The 26305-nt window shown below is 30.0% G+C and overlaps 1 protein-coding gene across 2 annotated transcripts in view; it reads left to right on the top strand.

The window, feature by feature from the left end:
• The window catches only part of glu (structural maintenance of chromosomes 4-like protein gluon), an 82273-nt gene continuing 55968 nt past the window's right edge, over positions 1-26305 (top strand). For both annotated transcript variants that reach the window (XR_013026377.1, XM_076494581.1), the window contains exons 1-9: positions 1-122; positions 1341-1444; positions 2126-2268; positions 3413-3604; positions 14612-14788; positions 21697-21861; positions 22372-22499; positions 24854-24994; positions 25583-25733. Coding sequence is in view for 1 of the 2 variants with exons in the window: in XM_076494581.1 (XP_076350696.1) it covers positions 1354-1444; positions 2126-2268; positions 3413-3604; positions 14612-14788; positions 21697-21861; positions 22372-22499; positions 24854-24994; positions 25583-25733 (1188 nt within the window). In the remaining variant the exon portion in view is untranslated. The remainder of the gene's footprint in view (positions 123-1340; positions 1445-2125; positions 2269-3412; positions 3605-14611; positions 14789-21696; positions 21862-22371; positions 22500-24853; positions 24995-25582; positions 25734-26305) is intronic.

The following is a 26305-nucleotide window of genomic DNA, read 5'->3' as shown; positions in this document are numbered from 1 at the left end:
ATTTGTAGAGGGAGTACATTTAGTGGACTGTTATTAGGCGTTGTATAAGCGGGAATATTGAGCGATGAGGACTGACGTAAGAGAGAAGGAACAGTTGCTATAAACGTTACATGTTATTATAAGTGAGTTCATTTGTTTTGGTTAAAATAGTTATTATACATTGTAGTTGGTAGTTTGTTGACTAACCTTTACCTGCACTGTGCCATTTAACAATGACGTATGATAAAATAGGCCGCAACTCCATTTTAAAGTTGAAACTGTGCATAACCAATTCAAAAACATAAGTTAAATTTTGGAATTCAACGTTTTAGAGTACGTTATGTATAGTTTAGGAACGTCTGACTACCCCATTATATTCATAATGACTAATTTAAACTAATTAGTTAATAACTACTTTAAAAGTACATTTAGGCCTTTTTACTGTTGGATAATTTGGCGATTCTTATGTATAGTGTATAATTATTTTCAATATTATTAGCTTGTATTAGTATTATATTCTTCATTAGACTAAGTTAGGATGTTAAAAAATATTTAAACTTATAACCAAGAACTTAAAGCTGAAAGAAGATTTTATAGTTTGTTGTTAATACTAAAAAAAAAACACAACCCCAAAACAAGAACGATTCCATTAATCAGTCATTGTGGTTTGATAGGAATTAGAAAATAGAAAACTTGAAATTTCAAATTTATCTAGATGTTAGTAGTAGTAGTAATTAAATGCTTAAACATTAAAGACTTGTATAGCGTGCTACATTTTGTATTACTTTTTTATTGTCACTGGTGATGAGTGCAATAAAGTGAAAAAACAAAAAAGTAAGTATTCTAAAAACTAAAAGTTTGAAGGACAAAAAATTTCAAAAGTAACTATTCTCCTACTCTTATAAACTACAAACTTAAATTTGTAGTACTTTCTTCCATTATTTTTTATTTAGTCAATTGATTAAATAAAGATGAAAAATAAATTTAAAGAAAAGTAAGTAGCAATTTAGGAAGCTCCCAAAGAACTTTATAATGGATTAAATAGGCTGTTAATATTACCTATCATTATTTTGGATGTTTTACTCAAGTTAAAATGAAGTTGTACTATGCTGTTTCTAGACTTACTGAAATTTGTGAAGGAGGGATAACTGTCAGTTTCTAAATTTTTTTACAGCCTTCAATATTTATGGAGGGTATGAACAATAAACTTGCCTTTTTTCTGTTATGAACTGTAGGTACAGTCAGCTCATATTGTCAACACCTTTATAAATATGTCCAAACGTGATGTAACATGTTTAAATATGGCAAGATGATGTAAGAAACCTTTTAAATAAAAAGATGTTAAATATATTTATAATTAGTTAAACTGAGGAAATGACTAGAAAGCAAATTAACCTAGAAGAATCAGAACATATGGATGTAGATAATGACACTGAAGAAGATGAAGAGGAGGAAGGAGGTGTCAGTAAGTATTTAACAACAGTAACAGTGTAAAGGTATATTGTGATATTAAAACAGGTCACATTAGGAATCAAAATTATTATTAAACTTAACTAAGGACTATAATTTTATACTGTATTAGACCTTTTTGGTTTGATTTAATGGAAAGGAACATTCATTCATAAATATGTTTATGCATGTTATATCTTCATTTATGGTACACAACTGGTGACAGTTTAATGGCTGTCAATATTATCTAAAGTCACAGAAAAAAATTGCTAGGTGATGTGAAATTTATTAATGATCCAGCTGAGCTGGTATCTGTTGCTGTTAGTTTACTATATTATGGGTTTTACTGACAAATCAGAAGCCAGTAATATTTTAAATTGTAATTTAAATCACTGATAGAGAAACTGATCATGAATGCTGTAATTAATAAAGGAACCAGTTGGCTTCTGGCACTCTCATATTGTTTTCACTAAAGATTATTTAAAGTATTATACATAGTAGAACTGAGAGTAAATTTTTTCATACATTTTATTACCATAGTGGAATTTTATAAGTAAATAGCTGTATGTCAAAGCTAAATAGATATTTCTTGTTATAGTGCACAGGTATACTTGAAATGTGTGTGTGTGTGTGTGTGTGTATGTATTAATGTTTTTGTCTGTTCTCCGAGATGCTGATTTTGTTTTTCTCTGTGAAGGGATTGGAGACATATATATTGCTCCACCACCACCACCTGCTTGTACCTTTGATTCTACAGGACCAAGACTAATAATTACCCATATTGAAAATTTTAATTTTAAATCATATGCGGGGAAACAAGTATTAGGACCATTTCACAAAGTAAATATTTTTTTTATTTTTGTAATATGTAGTGCATAAAGGAACTTTAATAGCAAGGATACACAGCTGGTGAAATAATGTATTCTAATTGTCTTTTTTTTATAACAATGTATACTCTTAGCTAGACAGGTTTATTAGATTACTAATATACTGAGTTGATAATTAGTTTTCATATGTAGGTAACTTGCTGTCATCAGAAGTTTATTACAATACATAAAGTTTTGTTTATTTTTCTTTCTGTCAAAGATGGGTTTGTAAGGAAATTTTTGAAGGACCAAATAATCCTGTGTCCATATTTTACCTTATGCAATGTGAAGAGCTTATATTTAAATATTCAATGAAATTTTTATTTTGTATTCCTACTGATGTTTATGTATCACTTGTTTCTAAAGCTTCACTAATATTTTTGTTTAAGAAATTATATTATTTTGTGGACAAAATTTTTTTTTTTTATATATATAATGTACATCTTCATTTTGGAAATGGATATAATTTTTCAATCCTTAATATTTTGTGATGCATGATAAAATTTAAAAATCAGTACCATTTGTACAGGGTTAGTGTGATGTTTTAGCAGAAATCAAAGTTATGCTTAAACTTTAATAAAAAAATGAGTACGCAGTTGATTAGAATATAGAAGAATCTAAGAAACTGTTAAGGAAACCTGAATTAATACAAATTTTTATTTTTTATAAACTTAAACTTGTTATTTCATTAACTATTATAAATTATTGTAAACATGGAAGTATTTGGTAATGATTGTTGATTGCTGTTTTTCCTTTTTCTTTTGACACTTTTACTTCCAGAGTATGTGGATTTTTCTAATCCTATGCTCTGAGAAGGATCCTAAAACATTATCTGGTTACTTCAAGATCCTTATCAAGGCACTGGATGAGAGAAAGCTACATTTTCTGAAACCAATATGAATTAAAAAAAAAACACAAAACAAGAAAAATCCGTAATCAACATTCAGGAACAAGACCATTTACTTTTGGTAGAAGTGAATGATCTTTTTGTGAAAAAAAAATAAAATTTATGATAACTGCTATAAAGTAATGTTTAGTCTTTTTATTTATTTATTCTATGTTAATTTGTTGATTTTAATTTTCAAAAAGTCATTTTTTCTTCCACTGAATTGTGACAGAGTTTTACGTCAATCGTTGGTCCAAATGGAAGTGGAAAGTCCAATGTTATAGACTCAATGCTTTTTGTATTTGGATACCGTGCACAACGGATTAGATCCAAGAAGATCAGTGTCCTCATTCATAACAGCGAGAATCATTCTGACATTGATAGTTGTTGTGTGAAAGTTCATTTCCAAGAGATAATTGACAAGGTATGTAAATGGTTTAAGGTCTGTAATAAAAAGTAGAATGATTATAAATAATGAAAATTTTACAAATAAAAAGAAAGTTTCTATTAATGTAATTAATAGCATGAAGTCTTATTGGCTGAGTATTAGTTTAGATAAAGTTCAGGCATAATGAGCATGTGCTTTGGTTTATTTATCAGATGTTATATAAAGCTACTATTACTTATAAAAATGGGTCCCTCAGATAGCCCTAAGCAAAATCATGTGAACAATTAATGACAAACTACTTTAAAAATGTGAGAAAAAGAGTTAAGACAAGTAACATTTCTCTGGACTCACTTTGGTTCTCCATTGCCACTTAACACCTGTGAACTAAAGCTATTCTAAGTTTTTGGATTTTGCTCTTGTGCATAAAATTTAATATGAGAAATAATATATTTTTGGGTGTTTTTAACTGTTTCTGCATCATCAATGTGTTAATTAGTTCTAGTTAAAAGATCATTTGTTTAGATTTTAATTTTGGTTTTTGTTTTGAGAAAATATCTATATAGAATTTAGGGCTGCCTCTGTGCAGACTTCTTTGTATGTATGTCCTTTGAGAAGAGTTGTGATAATTTTCACTTCTTAGTTTGTTCAGAAATAAAATGTTATTGGATAAATTAAAAAAATACTGGCAAATGTTTTCATGTCACAAAATTGTAACTATATGTTTATATTAGTTTTTGTTAATAAAAATTAGTGTTTATTAGAGAGAAAAACTAAGTTATTAAACTTAGTGTTTTGAACCTGTCTTTGAATTATGCTTTTATAATAAATTGATAGTTTAAAAAACTGTTGGGATAAGAATGAAATAATTATATAATGATGAGTATGTAACAGTTCAGGATTTCAACAACAAAAATTAGTTCATTCTTACAAAAAACCATGGAAATTCTAGTCTTCATTGACTATATAAATTAGCATGGTATGTCAGTTAGACCTTAAAAAGGCTAATTAGATATTCCTGTTTTACACTGCCATTTAGAAAGTGGATCTGAGAATGCGAGATAAGACATAAATAACTTTCATGTGCAAGTGGTAAAGATGTATAATATTTGTTTATCCTGATGTTGTTTTAAAACCGTGTATCTGTGATGTTTTGGTACATCTGTATGTGTATGTTAAGCTGTAATATTTTTCTCTATACCTTTTGTAAAATAATGTTGTAGTAGGGTTTGTATTTTTTCATAATTCTTATGCATATTCTTGTTTTGTTGAGTTTTTGCATTCTCTCACTCATGCATTTTGCAAATTATGCTACCCAGAATTCTTGGTGTTTAAAACTATGGTGGAAGGAACAACAGGAAATTTTCTTCCATTATATTGTGATATAGCTTACTATATAGCAGTATATTGCAATATAACAATTTTGCCAATATCCAGCTCTATCAAGAGGTGTCTACTGAGTTCTTTATTGTGAAAACTTTGGGATGTGTAAAAATAATTGTTGAAAAGACATTTAACATGTGTTTAAATAAACTTATCACAGTTAAAAGAAAACAATTAACAATGAATATTTCACTTTAACACAATTGTCAAGTGCTGTAAGCTGTTATAGTAGGTGTAACAGCTAGCATTTGTCTAGCTAAATAATATCTTTAATATATCATAAATGACTACATGGTAAACCTTGTTAAACAAATATCTTAAAAGTAACAGTTAAACTGATGTAAAGTCCTGTACCATAATATCATTGATAGGTCTGGAAACTCTGGGTACATTCTGACATTTAACTATTAGGCAAGTGTTATAACTTCCATAACTTTACCCACATGTCTTAACTCTTTGATTATGGGCTGGGTGGAATGTATGCTTATTTCCACAAGATTTTACATGTTATCAGTAAACATTACAAGGCTTTCATACACAAAATATAAGAATTTTTAATTAAGGTTTATAATTTCTTCAATTAAAAATTAATTTATGCATTTTATTCTTTTTTGATTTTGATTTTAAGATTAAAAATAATTTTCTGCACAGAAAATTGTCAAATTTCATTTCTGAAATCTCTAAAACCTTTTAACCTTTAAAAACGTCCACGTAACTATTAAATGTTTTTAAGAAATACCTATATCATATACATCATTTTCTCTACTTTATCTCTGTACAAGTTTGGTTGAATTGATCAACCTTGTAGCTACCATAAAAAAAGAAAAGAAATAGATTTAAATTATGCTTTTTTTTTCATTCTAGAATGACTATAAAATTAATAGGATACCAAAATTGTTTATTCTAAATATCTTAAATCTCATAACATTATACATCTATTTATAATTTTATTTTATTGACCTTTCAACCATGTCTGACTAACATTACAGAAGTTGCAATTTTGAAGCACATGTTCATCTCATGTTACCACATCCAGTTGCATAAAATGGACCTTTATAAAATGAAACTGTTTTAGCTTTGTTTTAGAGGACTATTAAAAGAAAAAAAGCAATAACATTTTGTTTATAATACATTACATATGCATATACATTATTATTATTTAGAAACAAACTAAGTTATTTTTCTTAAAAGGTAGAGTAGTAAGTAAAGAAATAAAAACAATCTTCATTACTTATGATTGTTGTTAAATCTTGTATGTAGAAGGTATAAAACAAAATATTTTTTTTCTGGTTTTTATATATGAATTTTGAAAATAAATTACTATATGAGCAACACAGGATTCCACTAATTTATCAGACTTGCTTACCAAGCTGTATTTAGGTGTAAAAAATATAATTTTTCAAACACCATTTCACCCCTTCTGTTTGAGCTTCAAAACAAAAAGACTATTTCTGGAGAATAGACACTTTTTAAAGACTAAGAAATCACTTGAGAGAAATTCCAAGTTTTTGAATTGTTATAAACACATGGTAGAGCCACTTTGGTGCATGTAAAGTATTTTTAAAAATGGAAGAGGTAGACTAAGCCACTGTGTTTGATTTGCTAAATATAGGGAGATCTCAGTAAATAGAAAAGACAGTAGTTTCTTATTTTATATTCAAACTTGTCACTATCACTAATTTTACTTTCTATTTTGTAAAAAACTATAGACTTTGTAGTTTAAACCAAAACCACATTCAACATACTATGCAACACGTGAAAAATCAATATTTAGGAATTTTGTTTGAATATTTACTTTTAAGACATTAACTGATTTATAACACTAACAATTGAATTATAATCTAAAACTTGATGCCAAACATATTGTTGTACATTCATAAAATAGTAGTTCAATAAATTTCTGAATGTAAGTCCACAAATGTAATGGCATGCACTCTGACCTTTAGCTGTTGCAATAGGGTTAAATCTGTAGGTAAATTCAATTACTGAACTACTAGTCAGTGTTGGAACTACCATTATATTACTTGTGAGTTTTAAAACTATTTGTATTTCAATATTCACCTACTAATCAGTGTTGGAACTATTATAGTTTTACTGATGAATCTTAAGACTGGATATATTTCAGTGTATATTATTACCAATGTTTGAACTACTGTAATGTCAGTGATGGTTCACAAAACTCTGGGTATATTCCAGTATTGTATTATTAATTTGTGTTGAAACTGCCATAATATTATAACTGATGGGTATTAAGAGTAGATTCTAGTGTTGAGGAATAGGATTTGCTATCTAGTTAGCAGATTTCTGACTTTTTAATGTCACCCAGGATTGTTCAAGAAATTCTCTGTAATCCAGGATAAAGTTGGGAAGGAAGGGTAATACTGTATTGCCTATTTTACCATTTGGATAACATACTCAAAAATAAAACATGCTCAAAGTAAAGTTTTTATAAACAAGAACTACAATATTTGAACCTCACTTAACAGTGATGCATTATCTGTGTTTGGATGTTTTATGTATAAATTCTAACTTGAATCTAACTAAAGCATTTTTCTGATCTTACAAAATTATATGTTTACTTCATGGAGATTCACTGACATGTTTTGGATGTTAGTTACATTTAAATATTGAATGAATGCAGTTAAAATATGGCAAATGTTATTCTATGACATGATGAAGTGAGAGCCAAAGAAGTTGATAGCTCAGTTAGAAAGAAAATTCGATGGGACTGGAAATAGAAATTATTTGTTGTGCTAAAAAATGTAATCTTTTCTTCTGAGGAGAGTGATTTGCTTTCCTTGTTTTTGTAATTGGTGATGATGCCAATAGTGTTTCATTTGCAAAAGTTTGGAACTAAAGAGATAATGTTGTAGACATTCTCATTTCAAGGTATAATTTAATCTTAATTATCTTACCTTAAAATTTGGGATATGTCATTGTACTGGTTTCTGCACAGTGTTTAACCCTGGTTTTAAGAGTTTTTTTTACAGTTTTCTTTCTGTCAACAAAATATCATATGTTTTGTATAAAGTACCATTGATCATGCTAACATTTTTTTTGTTTGAACATTCCAAAATGGATGTGCCAGAAATGTACATCCCATTTTTCAAGGGCTGTTTTCAAATATTTTACTATCATTTATTTGAACAATATTTGATATTTTGCAGATTAAGAAGCTTAATCAAGTAAACATGACTGTATGTATCTTTTGGCTTGAAATTGATAAATGTTAAAGTGATATCATCCAGAACCATACAGCATTCAAGACTTGTGCTTTGTTTCATACCAGGGTTCGAAATTTTCTTCTTAAAGCCGGACATGTCCGTTAAAAAATCAAGTTTGACCGGCACTTTCCTATCTATCGCCAAACATCGTGACCGGTGGTGATATTCCTAACATATCGGACACAAATACATTGTCCTCTTAAAAATAAGTGAGGCAAAAGCTGTGTATGCACAGCCCAAAGATTTTGCTTAAAAGTATATTCTATAATGAGTAGAAAATAACTTGCAAAATTTAAGATTTAATTTAAGACAAAAAAAAAAAGTAAACATTAAAAAACGGTCGTGAATGCTCACAAAATGTGCTTTTTAGGTCACCTTATCCATGCTGTCCCAGATAGTCACGTGACTGCCAAACATTCATGACGATCTGACTATGGCATCTGATAGTAAAAAAATGGGAAAGTCACTGTCTATTTCAGTTTGGCTTCACGAGCAAGACTAATGAATCAGAAGACAATACTATGGAACTTTGAGTAAAAAACCCAAGCTTGTTGACCCAAGCCCAAGTGTTAAAGCAAAAACTGTTACTGCTAGTACTGGTGCTAAGGCTACTCGTCGTTTCCAGGATGAATGGAATGGAGGCCGACCATGGCTGGGGTACAATAATGTTACTGGACTGATGTTTTACCCAAATTGTCAGGAATATGACCAAAGTAGTGGAAGGCAGAAGAACACCTTCATAACAGGATCTTGCTGTTAAGGAGCATCAAAACAATCGTGTCCACAGTCTAAGTTGTCAAGCTAAGACTGCAAAAGAAACACCTGATTTAACTCCCATGATGAAAGAATTGAGCAAACTTAACCAGACTGAGAAAGATCGTTTGCTTGTGCTGTTCAGGACTGCCCTTTATATGGCTTTAAATGCCAAACCATTCAGTGATTTTCAAGAGTTTCTGTTGCTGCAGGAACACAACTTTGGTATGAACTTTATGCCAATGACAAACAAGTTATCTTTACGAAATATATTACAGAAGCAATTAGAATTAATGTCAGATCTCGTCTGCACACCTCATTATTCTTTGGTATTATGACTGACAGCTCAACAGACACTGCCAACATTGAGCAGGAGATAGTCTATGTAAGATACTTGGACAGTGACTGTTACCCAATAACCCACTTCTTGTGTCTGCAGTCAGTTGAGAAGGCTGAATCTGAACACTTGCTAGAGGCACTTAATTCAGGTAAAGGTTTCTTAATTACCTGGGATGAGAATTTTCTGGATTTATCCTGAATTCCTAATTAAGAAAAATTAAAATGGACAATATTTCATGTACATTTGTGTTTTAATTCAGGTTTACATAGTCTTTCCATTATTAATATACATCAGTGAAAACTTAAGCATTTTTCAATTGATTTAAACCAAGAAGAACCATGTATTTACCACTGACAGAATTGGAGCTTAACCTAGCACAACTAGCATAATAGATAATGGAGCAATTGAATTTTCCAAAGTACATATTTACATTTTGTTTTGTTTTTTACAGAAACCTACTAATACTGGGTACTAATTTTTTGTGCTTGCAGCATTGTCTATATATGGCAAGTTTCCCAACTGGCTTGAATCAATTGTATGCCTGGCAGCTGTCAATTTTGGTACAAATAAAGGACTTGTAAACAGATTGAAGGTGCAAAAACCTTATTTGATAGGGATCCACTGTGTTAGTCACAGATTGGAACTTGCAATTAAGAAGACCATTAAGGACATCCCTTACCTTGATAGTATCCAAACCTTTTTAGAAAACCTATGGAAGTTTTATGACAATTTGCTGCAGAACTGGGCTGGCCTCAAAGAAGCTGGTAAAGCCAACAAAATTGTTGTTAGAAGCCAACAAAAGGGGCAGGAACCCAGTGGGTGGCCTACAAAGAGTGCACTCTGGAGTCAGTTTCTCATAACTCGCCAGCTTTAGTGTAGACCATTTGTATCAAGTAAAGCTGCATGACAAAGGGGAATGTGGACAGAGAGCTGCAGGATTATACAGTACTTTGACAAGCCTTAAATTCATCCTGTACATGGACATACTCTTGGCAGTTCTGTTTGTTCTGACATCTCTTAGTCTCAAAATGCAAGACAATTGTGCTACTATGAACATTGTTTCTGACAAACTTGTTGTTTGCAAAGAGAAGCTGGGCAAACTGAATCATGTTGAGAGATCCCAGAAAATTGTTAAAGAGCTCACAACATGTGAACAAACTGGCAGGTGGTTACTTAGAGGAAAGGTGATTGCTATTAGTGGTCAGACAAGGGCCAGAGGCTCAAAAAGTGCCACAAAAGAGACAGTTGCTCAATCCGTGGCTGAAGAAACTGCCATCTTCATAGGTTAGATTGTCACATATCTGAATGAGAGATTTGAAGAATTTGATAAGGATTTTATTGGTGCCTTTCAAATTTTTGAACCAAGCAACTGGCCTAAAAGCAAAGAAGCATTGTCATCGTATGGCCATAATGAACTCCAGACACTATTGAACCACTTTGGTGCTCTGCTAGAAGCTAAGGGTTTCAACATTGCAGCTGATATTTGCCAAGTTGACTTACATGAGACACTGCTCAGAGCAACAAGACTTGCCAAATCAGATGAGTCCCTGGCTAGTAGTGCAAGTGGATTGTGGGCCCACATGTTAAGTCAAATTACTGTTGAGGATGGTAAACCTTTCCCTGGATCAACAGTGTTGGCCTTGGTATGCCTCATGCAGGTGATTTCCGTGTTATATGCTGAACCAGAACATGGATTTTCCCAGATGGCAGTTATTAAGGATGACTGGCGGTCCAAAGTAATAAATGATTCTCTTAATGACTTGATGACAATAGAATTAGCTAAGAATAAGATCTGTGATCTTGCAAGCATATAATTACTGTGGAAGTCTGTAGAATCTTGGTGGAAGGACAGTAAAAAAAACAGATGATTTGTGAGTCCACATTATACTGAGTCTACATCAGCTGATGTCTTAGTGCTGGATGACTAAATCTACCTGTGTGATTGATGTGTCATTTTTAATGGATACAAGGCTTGTTGCCACTTGATTTGAAATAATGTTTCAGTGCCATAAATAAATGATTTCTCTTTTATATAATTTTTGACTCTACTTGATTTCTTGTTTTCGGTAATGTCCGGTGACAGTTTTGAGGTGTCCTAAAATTTCAAATGTCTGGCAACTTTCACTGTCCAGCAGGACATGTGTGCTGCTGAAAGTTTAGAATATTTCTACCCCTGTATACACTGTGGTAGCTTACACCAGTGATTCATTTACTCTCAAGTTTTTAGACAATACAAAATTAATAAATATATATGTTCATTAATTTTGTTGCAGTTCATCCTGAAGGGGCATCAAACATTTGGTTCACAAAAAATGGCAGTTGCTAATTAAATTTTAAAATTGACTTGATTTGTAACTTGTAGAGTTGTTGTTTTCATAAAAATTACATTGCTGGTTTTTTGACCAATTTGAAAAATATTGCTTTTATTAATGATTTCAAATAAAATTTTATTGAGTTCAATTTATTTAAGCTGTAGAAGTGTTTTTATAAGTACTTAGATACATTTAATTTGAATTTAGATTTTAATAAAAGTAAATACTGATGTTTTTAGTGTCAGTTGTATAACTTGTTTAGCAATTATAATAACATTTTAGAAATAAATTGTAAAATAAGTAACATTCTATCATCTTGAAGTTTAATTTCAGTCATATTTAAGGGAAAAAAAAAGCAAAGTTACAAGAGTTACTTAAATGAAAAGGAAAATTTCAGCATTTAACATTTAATAGATCAATGAAAAATATCCTAAATGTTATTATGCACTTTAAAGAGCACTGAGACCACATGACTAAAATAAAAGTTATTAGTCTCACAGTAGTGAAGATTTTGATCTAACATCTGTAGTTGAAATGTTTCATGATGGGTCTTTCGATTGTTAGAATCAAATCTTTGTTGTGCTTTGCAGTGACATCTTTTCAATGTGGATAGGGTTAAGAAACATCTTTCCCTATTATTGCATCCCTTTCTTATATTGACATGTCTTGAAATGTATTTTCGTAGTTAAATTTATTTATTTTGTGTCCAAGATGCAAAATTTTTGCATTGACATGGCCTCTGGTTCCATGTTATCTCTTGAATATTGTTATTTGTATTCCAGACAGATTTAATGTATTACTTGAAGTGTGTTAGTGTAGGATGTAAACAATTTTTGTGATTGTTTTTTTTTTTCCCTTAAAAAAAATCCAGGTATTTTGTATAAGTAATGCTTGAAGTGAAAAGAATATATTACACATTCTAATGTTTTTCATTCAGTGACAAATTCATGTGCTGTAATCACATTAAAAGTAAGATTTTTATAATCAGTCATATGTTTTAATTTTCAAAACAACTTTTAAAGGGTATGATAAATTATTTATATAAGTTTTTCTTTATATCTTTGGTTTGCAAATGTGATTACATCTATTAAAGATATATTTTAAAATTCTGAATAATAGTAGAGTCAGTGTGGAAAATGGAGTTTTTTCCCTTTGTATTTTATGACATGATTTTCTGGATGGTTGGTTATTGAAAGGCAAGGGAGTGAAAAACATGCACACACATTTTGAAATTTCATCTTTACTGATAATAAAATAAATGTTCTGTTATGTAAGTTTTATCAAACATTTAATCAAACTGGCTAGTTATGGATTAATAATCTGCCAATTTTCTTTACATTCATCGAAAACTCCTACTTGAAATTTTTAATAGTCCAAAGCCTATACACCACTTTATGACACAGCTCTTGATAAGTCAAAGAGTTCTAAAATTAGATGGCCTAGCCTGCACTTGGATGATTTATATGACTAATGTGAGCAGTACTCACTTGTGGATTAGCTGGAAAATTGAGGTGCCAAGAATTCTCTCAAGTAAGCAGTACTGGTGGATTTTCCTGCCTTGTCTGCCTGAAAATAAGTAATTGTGCATGTACAGTTATTTGGAAGTCTATAGTACATATCATTAGAGAAACATTTTCTTTCAATAAAGTACAAATATTGTTACATATTTTTTTAAAAAGCTTTAATTATGTCTGTTATGTTTTCATTTTTTTAGTTTGTGTTTGTTTACAATGATGTTTTTGTAGTACTTTAATTTTTTCCTCTGGTTTTTGGGTCTAACACATTCCAGTTGTTAATGAGGCAGATAATGGATTTCAGCCATCATTGTTTTTGGTCAGCTATACACTTGTTGGTCCTTGGGTGCATTATAAGAGTAATGGTAATATCTCACTATTTTGTTTAATATAAGAATTTATAGTAGTTTGGTGTTGACTAGAAGTCCTTTTTCTGTAGTCTGTTGCTACAAATTTAGAGACTACTGGAGCACATAACCTTCAGGTAGCTTTGCTAAAAATTCAAAGTAATAATCTTCTACTTTTCTGTCTTCTACATATTATTTTAAATCATGCATGAATCTCTTGCTTAATTGAATATATATATATATATATATTTGTAGCCCTTCTAGCAGAAATAATACTTTAGAATTGTACCATGTTTTCCTAAGAATAACCAATGTAAGTATTTTGGATTTTTATATGTAGGGTAGTCATTGTAGGTTATTGATAATGCCAATATTTCTTCAAGATGTTTTCTGCTTGCTTTGTATTGTAGGACATCATTGGTGACAGGAAAAGCTTATACTTGTCTGCATCTTCCTGTTAGTGATTAATTCATTTTTGTTTTTATAAGTTATTTTTCCAAATTCAAATAACCCTTGAACAGTTTCATGCAAAACCTTGATAAACAGCTAATTATTTTTCCATTTTGGCCTTTGAAACATTTTGTCAGTGAAGCCTTACCAATAAATGGGTAGTTATGTTTTGTATCTACTTCAATAATAAAAAAAAATAATAAATAGAAATTGTTTAAAATCTTTGAGGCAAACTTTATGCTAACAAAGCACTCCATTTTGCATTGTAAGGTACATTTCATGTAATCTTAATATAAAAATTTGGTATGTTGAATATAAGTTTATTTTTTTGCCAATCAAAAAAGTTTCATATGTCATTTTCAAAATATAGGCTTAAATCAGACAGAGAAGAATTCTCATGTAGGATAACTGAAAAAATGTTTTTTTTTTTTTTTGTTAATAATATTGCTATATTTTGTGGGCTTTCAGCAATTGATATTTCTAATTTTTCAATATAGTTCTATTATATCTTTCATTTATATTTTAAAGCATCTGCTATGGTGATTATTTATGTTAGTTGTGAAGTGTTTTATTTAGCATTGACAGCTGTTTTCATAGAGTTTAAAACTGAACTAGATCAGCTAAAAATAAAATAGTATTTCTTGTGTTTTTGCTTAAGGAAATGACTTCTCAATAACATAATGAAATATCTAATCAGAAGTTTTTTTTTTTTTTCCCACTAAGCCTGAAGATGGATTTGAAGTTGTACCCAACTCTCAATTTGTTGTTTCTCGTACTGCCTACAAAGACAACTCGTCTTGGTATGCCATCAATGAGAAACGGGTTCCTTTCAAACAAATTGGTTTGTTACTTAGGTCTCATGGAATCGATCTAGACCACAATAGGTTTTTGATTTTACAGGTGAGTTAATGTAAAAGATTCTGTGCATCATGCTTTATGTATATACGGGCAGGATTCTTTACAGTATGTGTCTGTGACTTGTTGATATATTTCAACAATAAACAAACAACATACAGTCCACTCATTTAAAAATAATATATTAAAAAATAAAATGTGTGTACAAATGTTTGTTACACTGTTGATTATTATAGTTGTATTGAAAGCTTTAATTTTTTTGTCAAAGTCCACACAGGCTGGTTTAGTTCCTTTAAAATGCAATTTGATAAGACAAATTCTTTTAATTTTATTATTAAAATAAAGTCTTACAGTTTCACTTAAATAATTATTATAATTATTCATTATCACAAATGTCTCCAGAACTTTAAGTAATTGTATTTTTTTTGTCAAATTCCATGCAGGTTAGCTTAGTTATATTAGAACACAATGGCTTGGACATACCCTTCTATATATTGTTATTACAGTACAATATGATAATTTCACTTCAGAAATCACCACTATATGCTTTTTATGGCTCACAATTAGATAGTCTGGATCTGTCTGACTATCTATTGGATCTGCATTTATTGCCTGACAGAGGTGTAGAATGTTCACATGCTAAATATGTTATGATGCAGTAATACTTAAATAAAACAAGGAGAAAAACTTAGAAGTTTCAAGTAATATGATGCAATAATATAACAATAAATAATTCACAACAACTGAATTACACAACATGATTTGTAAACAGTTGCATTAACAAACCTGTGATAAATTATTGCTTCTAAAAATAACTAAACACTCACATTATACTTAAGTGGAAACAACTGTGTATAGCTAATACTGTTCAATTCTATTAGTTACTGTACTTGTATTTCAAAGTGTCAACTGAGTTATGAATATTTATTTATGATGTATGATTTATTAAGTAAAGATATAGTGGTATTCATTTGGTTTGAATATATATATTAGATTCAAAATTAAGTAAAAAAAAGATTTCAAAACAATAAACTTATCTTTGGATACAGGAGCTCTTTTTCTTGCATCTGCCTCTGAGATTTTGTGTATGCCATTAGCCTTTAACTATTTACCACCTAAAACACATGTTATAACATGAACTGTGCTAGTACAATATGTAATTATTATGTAACAATAGCCCTCTACCAGTAGGAGAGCATTTCATCCTCTATGTGCAGTAGCAGGAAATTATCTTCATTTTTATCCCTGGCACTGTCTTTGAAACATGTCTAAGTTTATACTTAGTTTTGTGAAATTTCTGCTACCTTCTCACAGGTTTGTTTTTAGTGTAATATTGCTAACATTGTCTTTGTTTTGTCTGTGACCACTGGAGGTTTATTGACTGTGGAAGATGTTACTGCTATAGTTCATTGTCCCTTTTCCTTTCTTCGATGTCTTTTGATTCTTTCCATTCCTTACTACATGACTCTCAAGCTGACACCTTGAATCAGTTTCATTCCCAATCTCAGTTGCCTTGTTTTCCTTGACTCAAGGATTTTTTTTGCTATGATTTATGTCCATATCACCTTTCTTTTTTTGGATTCTCAATTCCTGGAGTCCCACATGTTGGGAAGGCTGATTCTCTATTTCTGTAACACTCTAGTACTCAATACTCCTGCTTTTGCTTAGTTCTTACCTATCTCCTTTGTTATGTATTCTCTCCCTCTCTTAAAGTTTTTCTGGAGATCTATGGTCAGTCTTTTTTAATACTTTGGCTTGAGTTTCATCTTGTGGCTGATCTCTGTTTACTTGGTTTCTCTTATTGGGATCTTTTGGAAAGTGATGCTTTTCTCTCTTCAATTTGCTCTCTCTATTCTTACCTCAGTGGTTTCCATTTAGCTTTTTTTTTTCTATATGATGTTTTTTGTAGTATTCCTGTCACCTCAGATACTTGGATCAAGGCTTCCTGATATCAGTACTTTTCTTTTGGGATTTTTTCTCTCTCACAATCTCATGAACCAACTTCCATTCTTTGACCTGTAAATTCTCCACCTCTTTTCCTGTTTATTGTCTTTTTACTGCTTTCCACCTTCACTTTCATTGGGTTGACCATTGCACATCCTGTCTGTGACTCCCCCCTTTATGCTAGTTGACTCAGATTCAATAGTGGCACCTTTCTTTCTATTTTCAGGCCTTTGAACCCTTTTGTGTCTTACTGGTGGGTCATTCATGGTCTTATATATGGATTTTCTCATAACTTGTCATTTCTTCCTCCTTTGACTTCTTTCCCTCCTCATTCTGGTTCTCTGCTGGTACAGCAATAAGTCTACAGATTTACAACACTAAAATCAGAGGATTGATTCCTTTTGGTGGACTCAGCAGATAGTTTGATGTGGTTTTGCTATAAGAAAACACATACACCTCCCTCTTTCTGATCTTTTTCTCAAGGCTGTGATATCAGATCCTTTGGACATAAGAGCTATTGATAGTGTCCTTTGCCCCTCTTCTGGGTTTTATTCTCATCTTTTTGTTGCCCCTGAAAGACTGGAAACTAGAGTCTTGTCATTGATCTTTACTGTGCTTTATTTACTTACAAAATTGACATAAACTTTTAAACTATAACCATAACTTTCATAAATTAATAGTAGGAGCTTTATACATGTGAATATTATAAGTGACTTCACCACAAAAAAGTCATCATAGAAATGTTCAGTTGGTTTTATAAAAATTTATTCCAAAAAAGACAACTCTCAGCTTCAAAATACATTTCGAATATGGAGAGGGTAAATTCAGCATTATGAAATACCCCCTATCTTGGGCACTGCATCAGTTGCAACAATGCTAGCACATGTTTTGTAAGCAAAGAATGTCAGACTAAAGTCAAGTATTATTCACGTTTATTTCACATGGAATTATTATTAAGTGAAAAATGCATGGAAAATAAAGTTTTGACAATCTTAGACTCTTTCAAACTCCTTGTGCATTTGACAAGGTTTCACTGAGTTATATTCAAAATTTAAGTGAACCACTTTACTGTTAACATATTTTAATGACAGTAGATCATTTACTTTATAATTCATTGTTTTGTGTAATCTGATTTGTAATTCCTTTATTTCAAAAGAAATTTTCAAATAAAAGTACTTTGGTTTTGTGGTCATATGATGTATGAATAATCACTGATTTTAATTTTTTATCTAAATTACTTGTTGAGTTAACATATGTTCAGACTCAGTCCAACTTGTTTACCCATTCTTAGTTCAAATTCCTTTGGATAGGTTCAGAAATCACAAAAAATAAATATTGACACTCTTTGACAGCAGCCACACCAACCTTTTAACTCAGACATGTTTCAAGCAACCTTTCCTTAATTTGATGAACATCTATAACCAACAGAAAGGACTGGTATTAAGCAATAATATTCTAATGATTATTTTAAAACTGGCACTCAGTATTTGTTAGCAATGTGTGAAACAAATGAAACATTATTTGCTAAGTGTGTCTTTGCTAATGCCATATTTTTTTTCACTAACATGATGTTAGTTAGATATAGTTAATTTAAAATTGTATTTAGGTTTTACTTTCATGTTTTAGTTGATTATGTATTATTTTAAAATTCATATTTTAAGTGTTTAATTATTTTTTATTAATATAATAAAAAATTTTCGTTGCTTCATGAAGCTTATTAACATATGTTGAGATGTAAATTAAGTTGTAACAGACAGGAATGAAACAAAAACATTAAAAGGTAAAGAAAATATTTTAAGATTATTTGATAAAGAGTTAACTGAAAGAATATATTTCAGTTTCTTAATTTTAAACATTTCATTGTACTGTATGTTGATGACAAATAGCTACAGTTAGTGATATGGTAGAAAAATGAAAAAAATAAAATAAACATTTACCTGAAAATAAACTGTTTAGAAGGTTCTAGAGATAATGCAAATGAAATTGGAAAACTGTAAAATAAAAAAAATGTTTTTATACTTTGCATGAAAATAACCTTGTACTTAAACTATTCTACAATTAGTAATGAATATTTAGTAGAAATAGTAGAAAAAAATCAGAATCAAATATTTTTTTGAAACTACTTACTTTTAGGAAAGTTCTTATTAAATTTCAAACTTTTTATTCACCAGTTTTATTTTTTGAATAAAATACAAGACTTTTGTTATTTCCTGCAATATAAGGACCTCATAATGAAAGGGTTAGAAATAATAGTATTATTGAAGACTTGCTTCAAATTAACATTCAATTGCTTGTAATTTTATGAAAATGGCAAAAACAACTGTATTCTTGCATCAAGTTTAATATTATGAAGGTCAATAATTAGAATACTTGACAAAATTATAACTGATAGCCTTTGTAGAATGGTACCTGGTATGATGGTACCTGGAAATTGAAATTCAGACTGTAAGCCTCAGAACGTTCTATCTATTAAATTATCAGTGACAACAATAAAATGGCTTATAGCTAACAAGTAATTTTTTTCTCATATCAGGGTCAAGCTGAAAGTCTGCTAATGTATCAGTGCACTCATACCTACTGAGCATTAAATAAAGCTAATTTGCTTTTACTTAAAAATTAGAAATGCTCCTTCAAATGCTTTGTTGAGTCCTAGAAATTTGGGTGTTCATAAAGTTTTCAGATGTGCATTTAAGAACACCAAATATATATTAATCAACAGAACAGAAGTGTGAAACTACTGTTTATCCAAATTTTTAAGTAAGTTATAAATAGGTTAGATGTGTTTTTTGGATACGTGAAACTATAATGCAAAGAAATTGTCATACTGTTATTCTGTATCACCAATTCAAATAGCTACAGTGAGTATTCTATAAGGAGAATCTGTTTTTATTAGTTATAAATATATATATCTATCAGTCTTACAAAGTTGATTAGCAAATAATTTGGAAAGTCAGAGAGAGGAGGGGCTTTTGTGATAGGTTTGGTAAATGTATTGAAATTTTGGCAAATAAAGAAGTTTTGAGGTTTAAACTTTGTATTTGTGAATTTGCTTATGTACAGTTTGTTTTTAATTACCTGGAGCTTTCCACAACGTATTTCAGAATTTATGATACTTGAAGTGATGAATTTAGGGATTATATTTATCCCGATAACAGGAAAATGTAATTTAAGAGTTTTTGACGTGCACTTTGATGTTGTCATACAGAAACAGAGATGCCAACCATTACGATTTGAGGGTAATAATTATGATTTTGGTGTATACATTACGACTGTACACTCATACAGAGAAATATTACAACTTGTTGTAACTCCCAAATTATTATATATTATATAGGCCTATACAATAAAGTGATAAATTGTTCCTCCAGGGCTTGAAAGGGGTGAAAAAAAAATTTCTAGTGAGATACAAATAAATTTTAATAATAAATAATAGACATAGTCCAAATGGCTACTTGCGATAATCATGTTTGTGCTTGAAATAATAAAAAATATTTGTATCTTCGACGTCTATCAATAGTTTGTGTGCGGTGCTTCTCCATAGTGGGTATGTGGAGGAATCCATAACTGCATCATCAGTGCTTGTCAGCCAATCAGCGCTCGCGTAGATGGGTATTTCTCGTTTTCTAAACGGCATAGAAACACCAATACGATTGTTCACAAAATGGAAAAAAAGAGGCTTCGTTCACCAGATTGTCTTGTTTCTGGCAAATCTAAAAGGACTAAAACTGTGAAAAAGCTCTGTCTACAATGATTACGCTCAGTCATTTGAAATAGTTGGTATCTCTGCAGAAAGAATTTACTTAAATGTTGAATTTAACACTGTTAATGATTGTGACATACACTGAGGAGCTAAGCTTGAATAAAAAGGGTTAATTCTGTTACCAGAAACGTTGGACACCACAGTTATTGAAAATAATAGTTTTAGAATAGCTATCAGTTAAATATTTGAATACATACATAAATGAAAGCTTTATAAGCAGAAATTTCAAGTATCTTTCTCTGTATAATTTGATCATTCATAGATACATATTCTGCAAGATTCAAAGATTTCTGTTATGTTAGTTGTGTTATTTTTAGTTGCTAGTGAGACTTAAAATGTTGAAGTAGTGTTTTAAATATATTTGTTTCAGTGACTAAAAAATAGTTAAAGTTTGCTTGTGAAACTGAATTATGTGTTATGTGTAGATGCTTGTTTATTGGTGACTTGGTGTTACCTTTATAGTTAGAGTGTGGGGTAAATCTTTGCAGACCAATCATCTAATCATTTATAAATGGTTGAGGGGGTTTTGAAAGGAAATTGTAACATCTAATTAAAGTGCAGATGATAGTGTTTCTGGTTGCTCAGAATCAAACATCAGTTTGAGTTAATGAGTGAAAAGTTTATTTCACTCTTACAATAAGAACTTTCCAACTTCAAAGCTTTGAATATTGGTTTTTCTGTACTGATAAATTTGGAATCGATTATTGACTCATTGACTGAAAGAACAGGTGCATTTTGTTTTTAAAGTGTTGCACACAAATTTCTTTCTGCAAGATATTTTAAGAATTATATCTGTGGTCATTGTTTCAGACAGAAGAAATCTTTGCTGTTGTAGAACTTCTTTATAATTAAATAAATATGTTGTATACAACAAAAATATTAAACAACTTAAATTTTCTGTTGTTGTATTCTTAGTCTTAGTTATATTAAAAATTATAACTCAGAATGGTAAAAATGGGAAAAGTATATTTGATTATTTGATCATTTTTATGAATATTGGATCTTTATTGTAACTTGTGTTCAAGAAGTAATTTTTAGAATTTTAAGAATGTTTAGACCTATTCAAAAATGTTCAATACTAAAAAAATTAATTATGTCTTTTTAAGAGGTATAAAAATTATTCTTGTTGATACAATTTAAAGTTTTTTTTTTGGCTTTAACTGTTTTTAATCTTTTCATTTAATTATTTCCCACAGTATTTTAAAGAGTTCTTATAATATTGATGCTCACTAGTATATTGTTTGATTAGGGAGAAGTCGAACAAATTGCAATGATGAAACCAAAAGGTCAGACTGAGTATGATACTGGTATGCTAGAATTCTTAGAGGATATTATTGGATGCAGTCGTTTCAAAAAACCCATAGAAATCTTATCACAGCGTGTAGAAGAATTAAATGAACAAAGAGCAGAAAAGGTAATAATGAAGGGTTGTAGTTTTTTAATTTCTTATTATGATGTCAATTATTTAGGATTTTATCTTTAAATACTCGTTACCATAAAAAAAACTGGGATTAAAATAAACAAATAACTACATAATGTTTTTTTTAGGTTGATAGACTTCAGTGACTTTTGTAACAGAATTATATAAATAAGTACTAATGGCCTTGTGTTCATGCTTGTACACTTAACATCTTATGCAGCAGATTCATTCATTTTGTGTACTCATGATCTTGTATAGCAGATTTATCCATTTGTACACTCAACAAATATTCAGATCATTCTGTTCATACTGTCAATATTTTTTTTACAGGTTTTTCCATTCTTACACTCCAGTATTATATAGCAGATTTATCTGTTTGTCTTGTATAGAATATTCCTATAAGGTTTTAAAAAATGTCTTTTATATATTGAAGTCCTTAAAAAATTATTTATTGGACAAAATATATATCTCAGAAGTGAAAAACTGATATTATTTTCTGTTTAGTTAAATCGTGTTAAAGCTGTTGAAAAAGAGAAAGATGAACTCGAGGGAGCCAAAAATGAAGCTGTTGACTATCTGAAACTAGAAAATGAAATTACTTCTAAAAAGAATATCCTGTTTCAAAGATATAAGTGAGTTTGTGTTATATAATGGTGTATATATGTATCTTAATATTATATTACATGCATACTACAGAGAAGTTGATGGAAATGTTTGATAGCATTTGTACACAGGCAAAAGACACATGCAAAATAACAACGCTTATGAACATGCATTATAAAGAATTTTTCCAGTTTTCTGAATAAATTAATTCAATAGTAAATACACGTAAAGTGTGCATAATGTAATAACACTGTTCCTAGGGAAAGCAGGATTCTTTACAGTTATATTTTATGGCAAAAGCTGCTAAGATGTAGAGCAGCATGAATAGATAAATCTGCACAAAGCAGAAAGATAGTTCATATGATGGTTACATGCAGATGATTTCTTTGTATAAGTACACAGCTTCAAGAACTGTTCTGTTCATAGTGGTTGTACTAGCTTCCAAAATGATGTACAAAAATTTACATCTTGTTTTTCACAAGTTGCATTCAGACAACTATCAGTTGCTCACATATGGTGAATGGAATCTTTCTATTATGCTAATATACACCTTTCATCATGTAAACATAAATAAACTCCATAATCTTTAAATTTGAACCTAACTGTTCTCAAGATTGTCATCATGAACCATATATTAATTAGGATTTATGATCTGTCAGGTGCCCTGCTGTAAAATTTGCTATTGTTTCATTTATTAGCAAGTTTTTAGATGACAAGAAGTTGATGTATGTGTGTGATTTTCGTTAATTTAATTGCAATTTGACCAGAAAGGCATCACATATATATTGTTTCTTGACTTTAAGAAATGCCAACCTAGTGTCTTTAGTTGTTTTTGGACATTTTTCAAAACCAGTAACAATTTATGAAACTCGTTAGAAAAACATAAACATTCTAGTTAATATTTAAAATAGACTTGTTTGAGTTGTACCTTATAGAGGTATTGCTTTTCTGAAAGTTACAGTGAAGTTTACTAATTGCTTGCCAAATTTCATACAGGTGCTCTTAAATCTCTCAGCATGGGCTCTGTCCTTTGGACCAATCTTGTAATATTGTTTGTGCTTGTTATAGTTTTCATGCTATAACTTTTAAATTTTAAAAGTATATGAATGAAATCTGGCAGCTTATCATTCAACATTAAAAGACTTCTGTATATAAAATTTAGATTTTTTACAATTCATTTTTAAGATTTGTTAAGCAACATTTTTCTCATGCCTTTTTTGTTTTTACATGTTGCCTGTCCAAGTAATTTCTGTTATATGATTAAAATTACTTTTATGCACTAGAACATTTTCAACTTTCTCATGCAAAATCTTTAATGTCCAGCTAGTTATCAAAGTTTTTTAAAAGAAAGAAACTTTATTTTATCTGTTATTTTCACTAGTGAATTGTGTATGGGTTTGGTTGATTTGACCAATCTTGTTACCACCATAAAATATTAGGAAGTAAATATAAATTGTCATTCTTGTTCTAGAATGACTACAGATAACATGAAAACACAAATATTTAGACTAAATAGGTTAAATCTAATAACATTACAGATTTATATAGATTTATTATTTTTATTATTTTGACCTTTCAGACATGGCTAGCTAACAATACAGAAGTTACAATGATACAGCACATGTTCATTCATATTACCATATTAAGTGACATAATACTTAATAGTCTTTACAAAGGATGACCTGTTTTGGCTGTGTTTTAATGGACTAGTATTTTTCAAAATAAAGTCACAGTTCAATTATTGTACATTATTACTATGTACAAATAAGTTCTTAAACTTATTTTTCTTGAAACATAGAACAGCAAATAAAGAAGTAGAGCAAATAATTATCTCTTGTAGTTACAACTTTTGCACTAATTTGCTGCCTGTACTAAGTTGCTAATCTTTATAAAACTTTGCATTTGGAGGATGTTGAACAAAATGTTTTTTCTTAGGTTTTATATATATACATTTGAAATAATCATAAATAACTATATTGATACCATAAAATTCCACTGTAATTTATCAAGCTTAGTAATTGAGCTGTAGTTTGCTCTAATACCTTCTGGTCTGAAAAGAATTAAGATGGATCTTATTATATTATTGCATCTTATAAATACAGAAGTTTTTTTTTTTCTACCCAGTAAACTTAGTTTCTGCCCAGAATGCTAATTTTTATATTAGCATGACCACAGTATGTTCGTAGGTCACATAATATCAGCATGATATAATGTGAGGGTCAGTCTCAGTATTTGTTGGTAAAAGAGTAGCATAAGTCACATAATATCACTATGATACTATAAAAGTAATGTTCTTAAATAAATAAATTTTAACCCCCTCAAATTACTAGTGGGATCCATATGTTTTTATTGATTCAATCACCACACCTGTTTAATGGTTTAGATATGAGTCTGAGCAGCAAGAACAGGAAGCTGTCAAGAAAAGGGATGAAATTCTAGAAGGAATGAAAGAAGTAAATGATGCATTAGAAGAACTGAAGAAACAGACGGAAGCAAAGGAAAAAGAGTGTAAAAAAGTGAAAAGGTGTGTGTGAAAACACTGCACAAGATCTTTCTTTTAAGATGTATTATTAATTAATAATAGACAACCAATAAAGACAAGAACTATGTACATACCTACTAGTAAGGTCAGTTTACCTCTTAAAATTTGTAGTGCATACCGGAGGAATTTACACATTTTGATAAAACGTTTAGATATTAGAATTCTGCAATGCCAAACAGTTGTATATACTAACCATAGTGAAGCTGCAAAGACAAAACATTGGTTAAAATAAAAAGATAAATATCTGGTGTATAAAGGTTGTTTTTTTTTCTAAGCTGTTAGTTAAAATGAGGTTAGTTTAGAATTTGTATCATATTCACACCTGGAAGGTTCATCAAGTGTTGGGTCAATAATCTCATAACAAGCATGTAAAATAATTTTAAAACTTTGTATTGCAAAATAGAACTAAATTTCTTCTTTAATATATAAATGTTGGTGTTAAGAACTCTCTTCAAAGCTTTTACAACACACTTATAATTAGCACATAAGAGATCTTCTTATAGCACTTTTTACTGCACACTTTTCTCAGTTTTTCATAATCAGTAAAGTTATTATTTTTTAATCTTATAGCACTTTTGAGCAAAAAGCTAAAACAGTGGAAGAGAAGAAAGAAGAGTACAGTGCACTTGAAAGAGAAGATTTACACTGCAGAGAGAGTTTGAAACATGCAAAATCAAAAGCCAAAAGATTGATAAAGATGTTGGAAACTGAAAAAGAAAAAGTAAAAGAAGAATCTCAGTAAAATATAAATTTGTTAGAAAAAAATATTAATTACAGTAAAACCTTGTTAATTTTCATACACGTGTAGTGAAGTAGTTCTTTTAGGTCATTGAGACATTCTGCTGGCCAAATCATTCATTTTCATACAATGGATACACATGATAGCATGTTTTATCCATTGATAAATCTTAAGATGAAAAGTAGTATGGATGGTCATCTGAGTGGTAAACAAAAAGCAACTATATGTACAGTAAACTTTAGAGGTCTCATTTTACATGTTGTCAATAATTATAGAAGTTGCATAATCAGAGAAGCTTATGATGTTATTACATAAATTATCATTTTGTTGTGCAATATATCACTTAGATTTCATTGTCTTGTGGTTATTGTAGTCAGATTTTTGCTGCAAAACTAACTTTAGAATTTTAGAGCTACAAGTAGTGCTATAAAAGGTATAATCAAATCAAACTTCTTAGTTAGGTGAGTACCCCAAATGTTGGCAGTGGGTGGCATTGACTTACCTGCCTTCTCTCTTGTCAGTCAGCTAAGTTTTGCTGTGTGCAAGAAAGCCCT

This window comes from Tachypleus tridentatus, chromosome 1 (genome assembly GCF_004210375.1).
Source record: "Tachypleus tridentatus isolate NWPU-2018 chromosome 1, ASM421037v1, whole genome shotgun sequence".
Classification (NCBI taxonomy): domain Eukaryota; kingdom Metazoa; phylum Arthropoda; class Merostomata; order Xiphosura; family Limulidae; genus Tachypleus; species Tachypleus tridentatus.
Note: the sequence above shows the minus strand (reverse complement) of the source record. Positions and strands in the feature narration are given on the sequence as shown.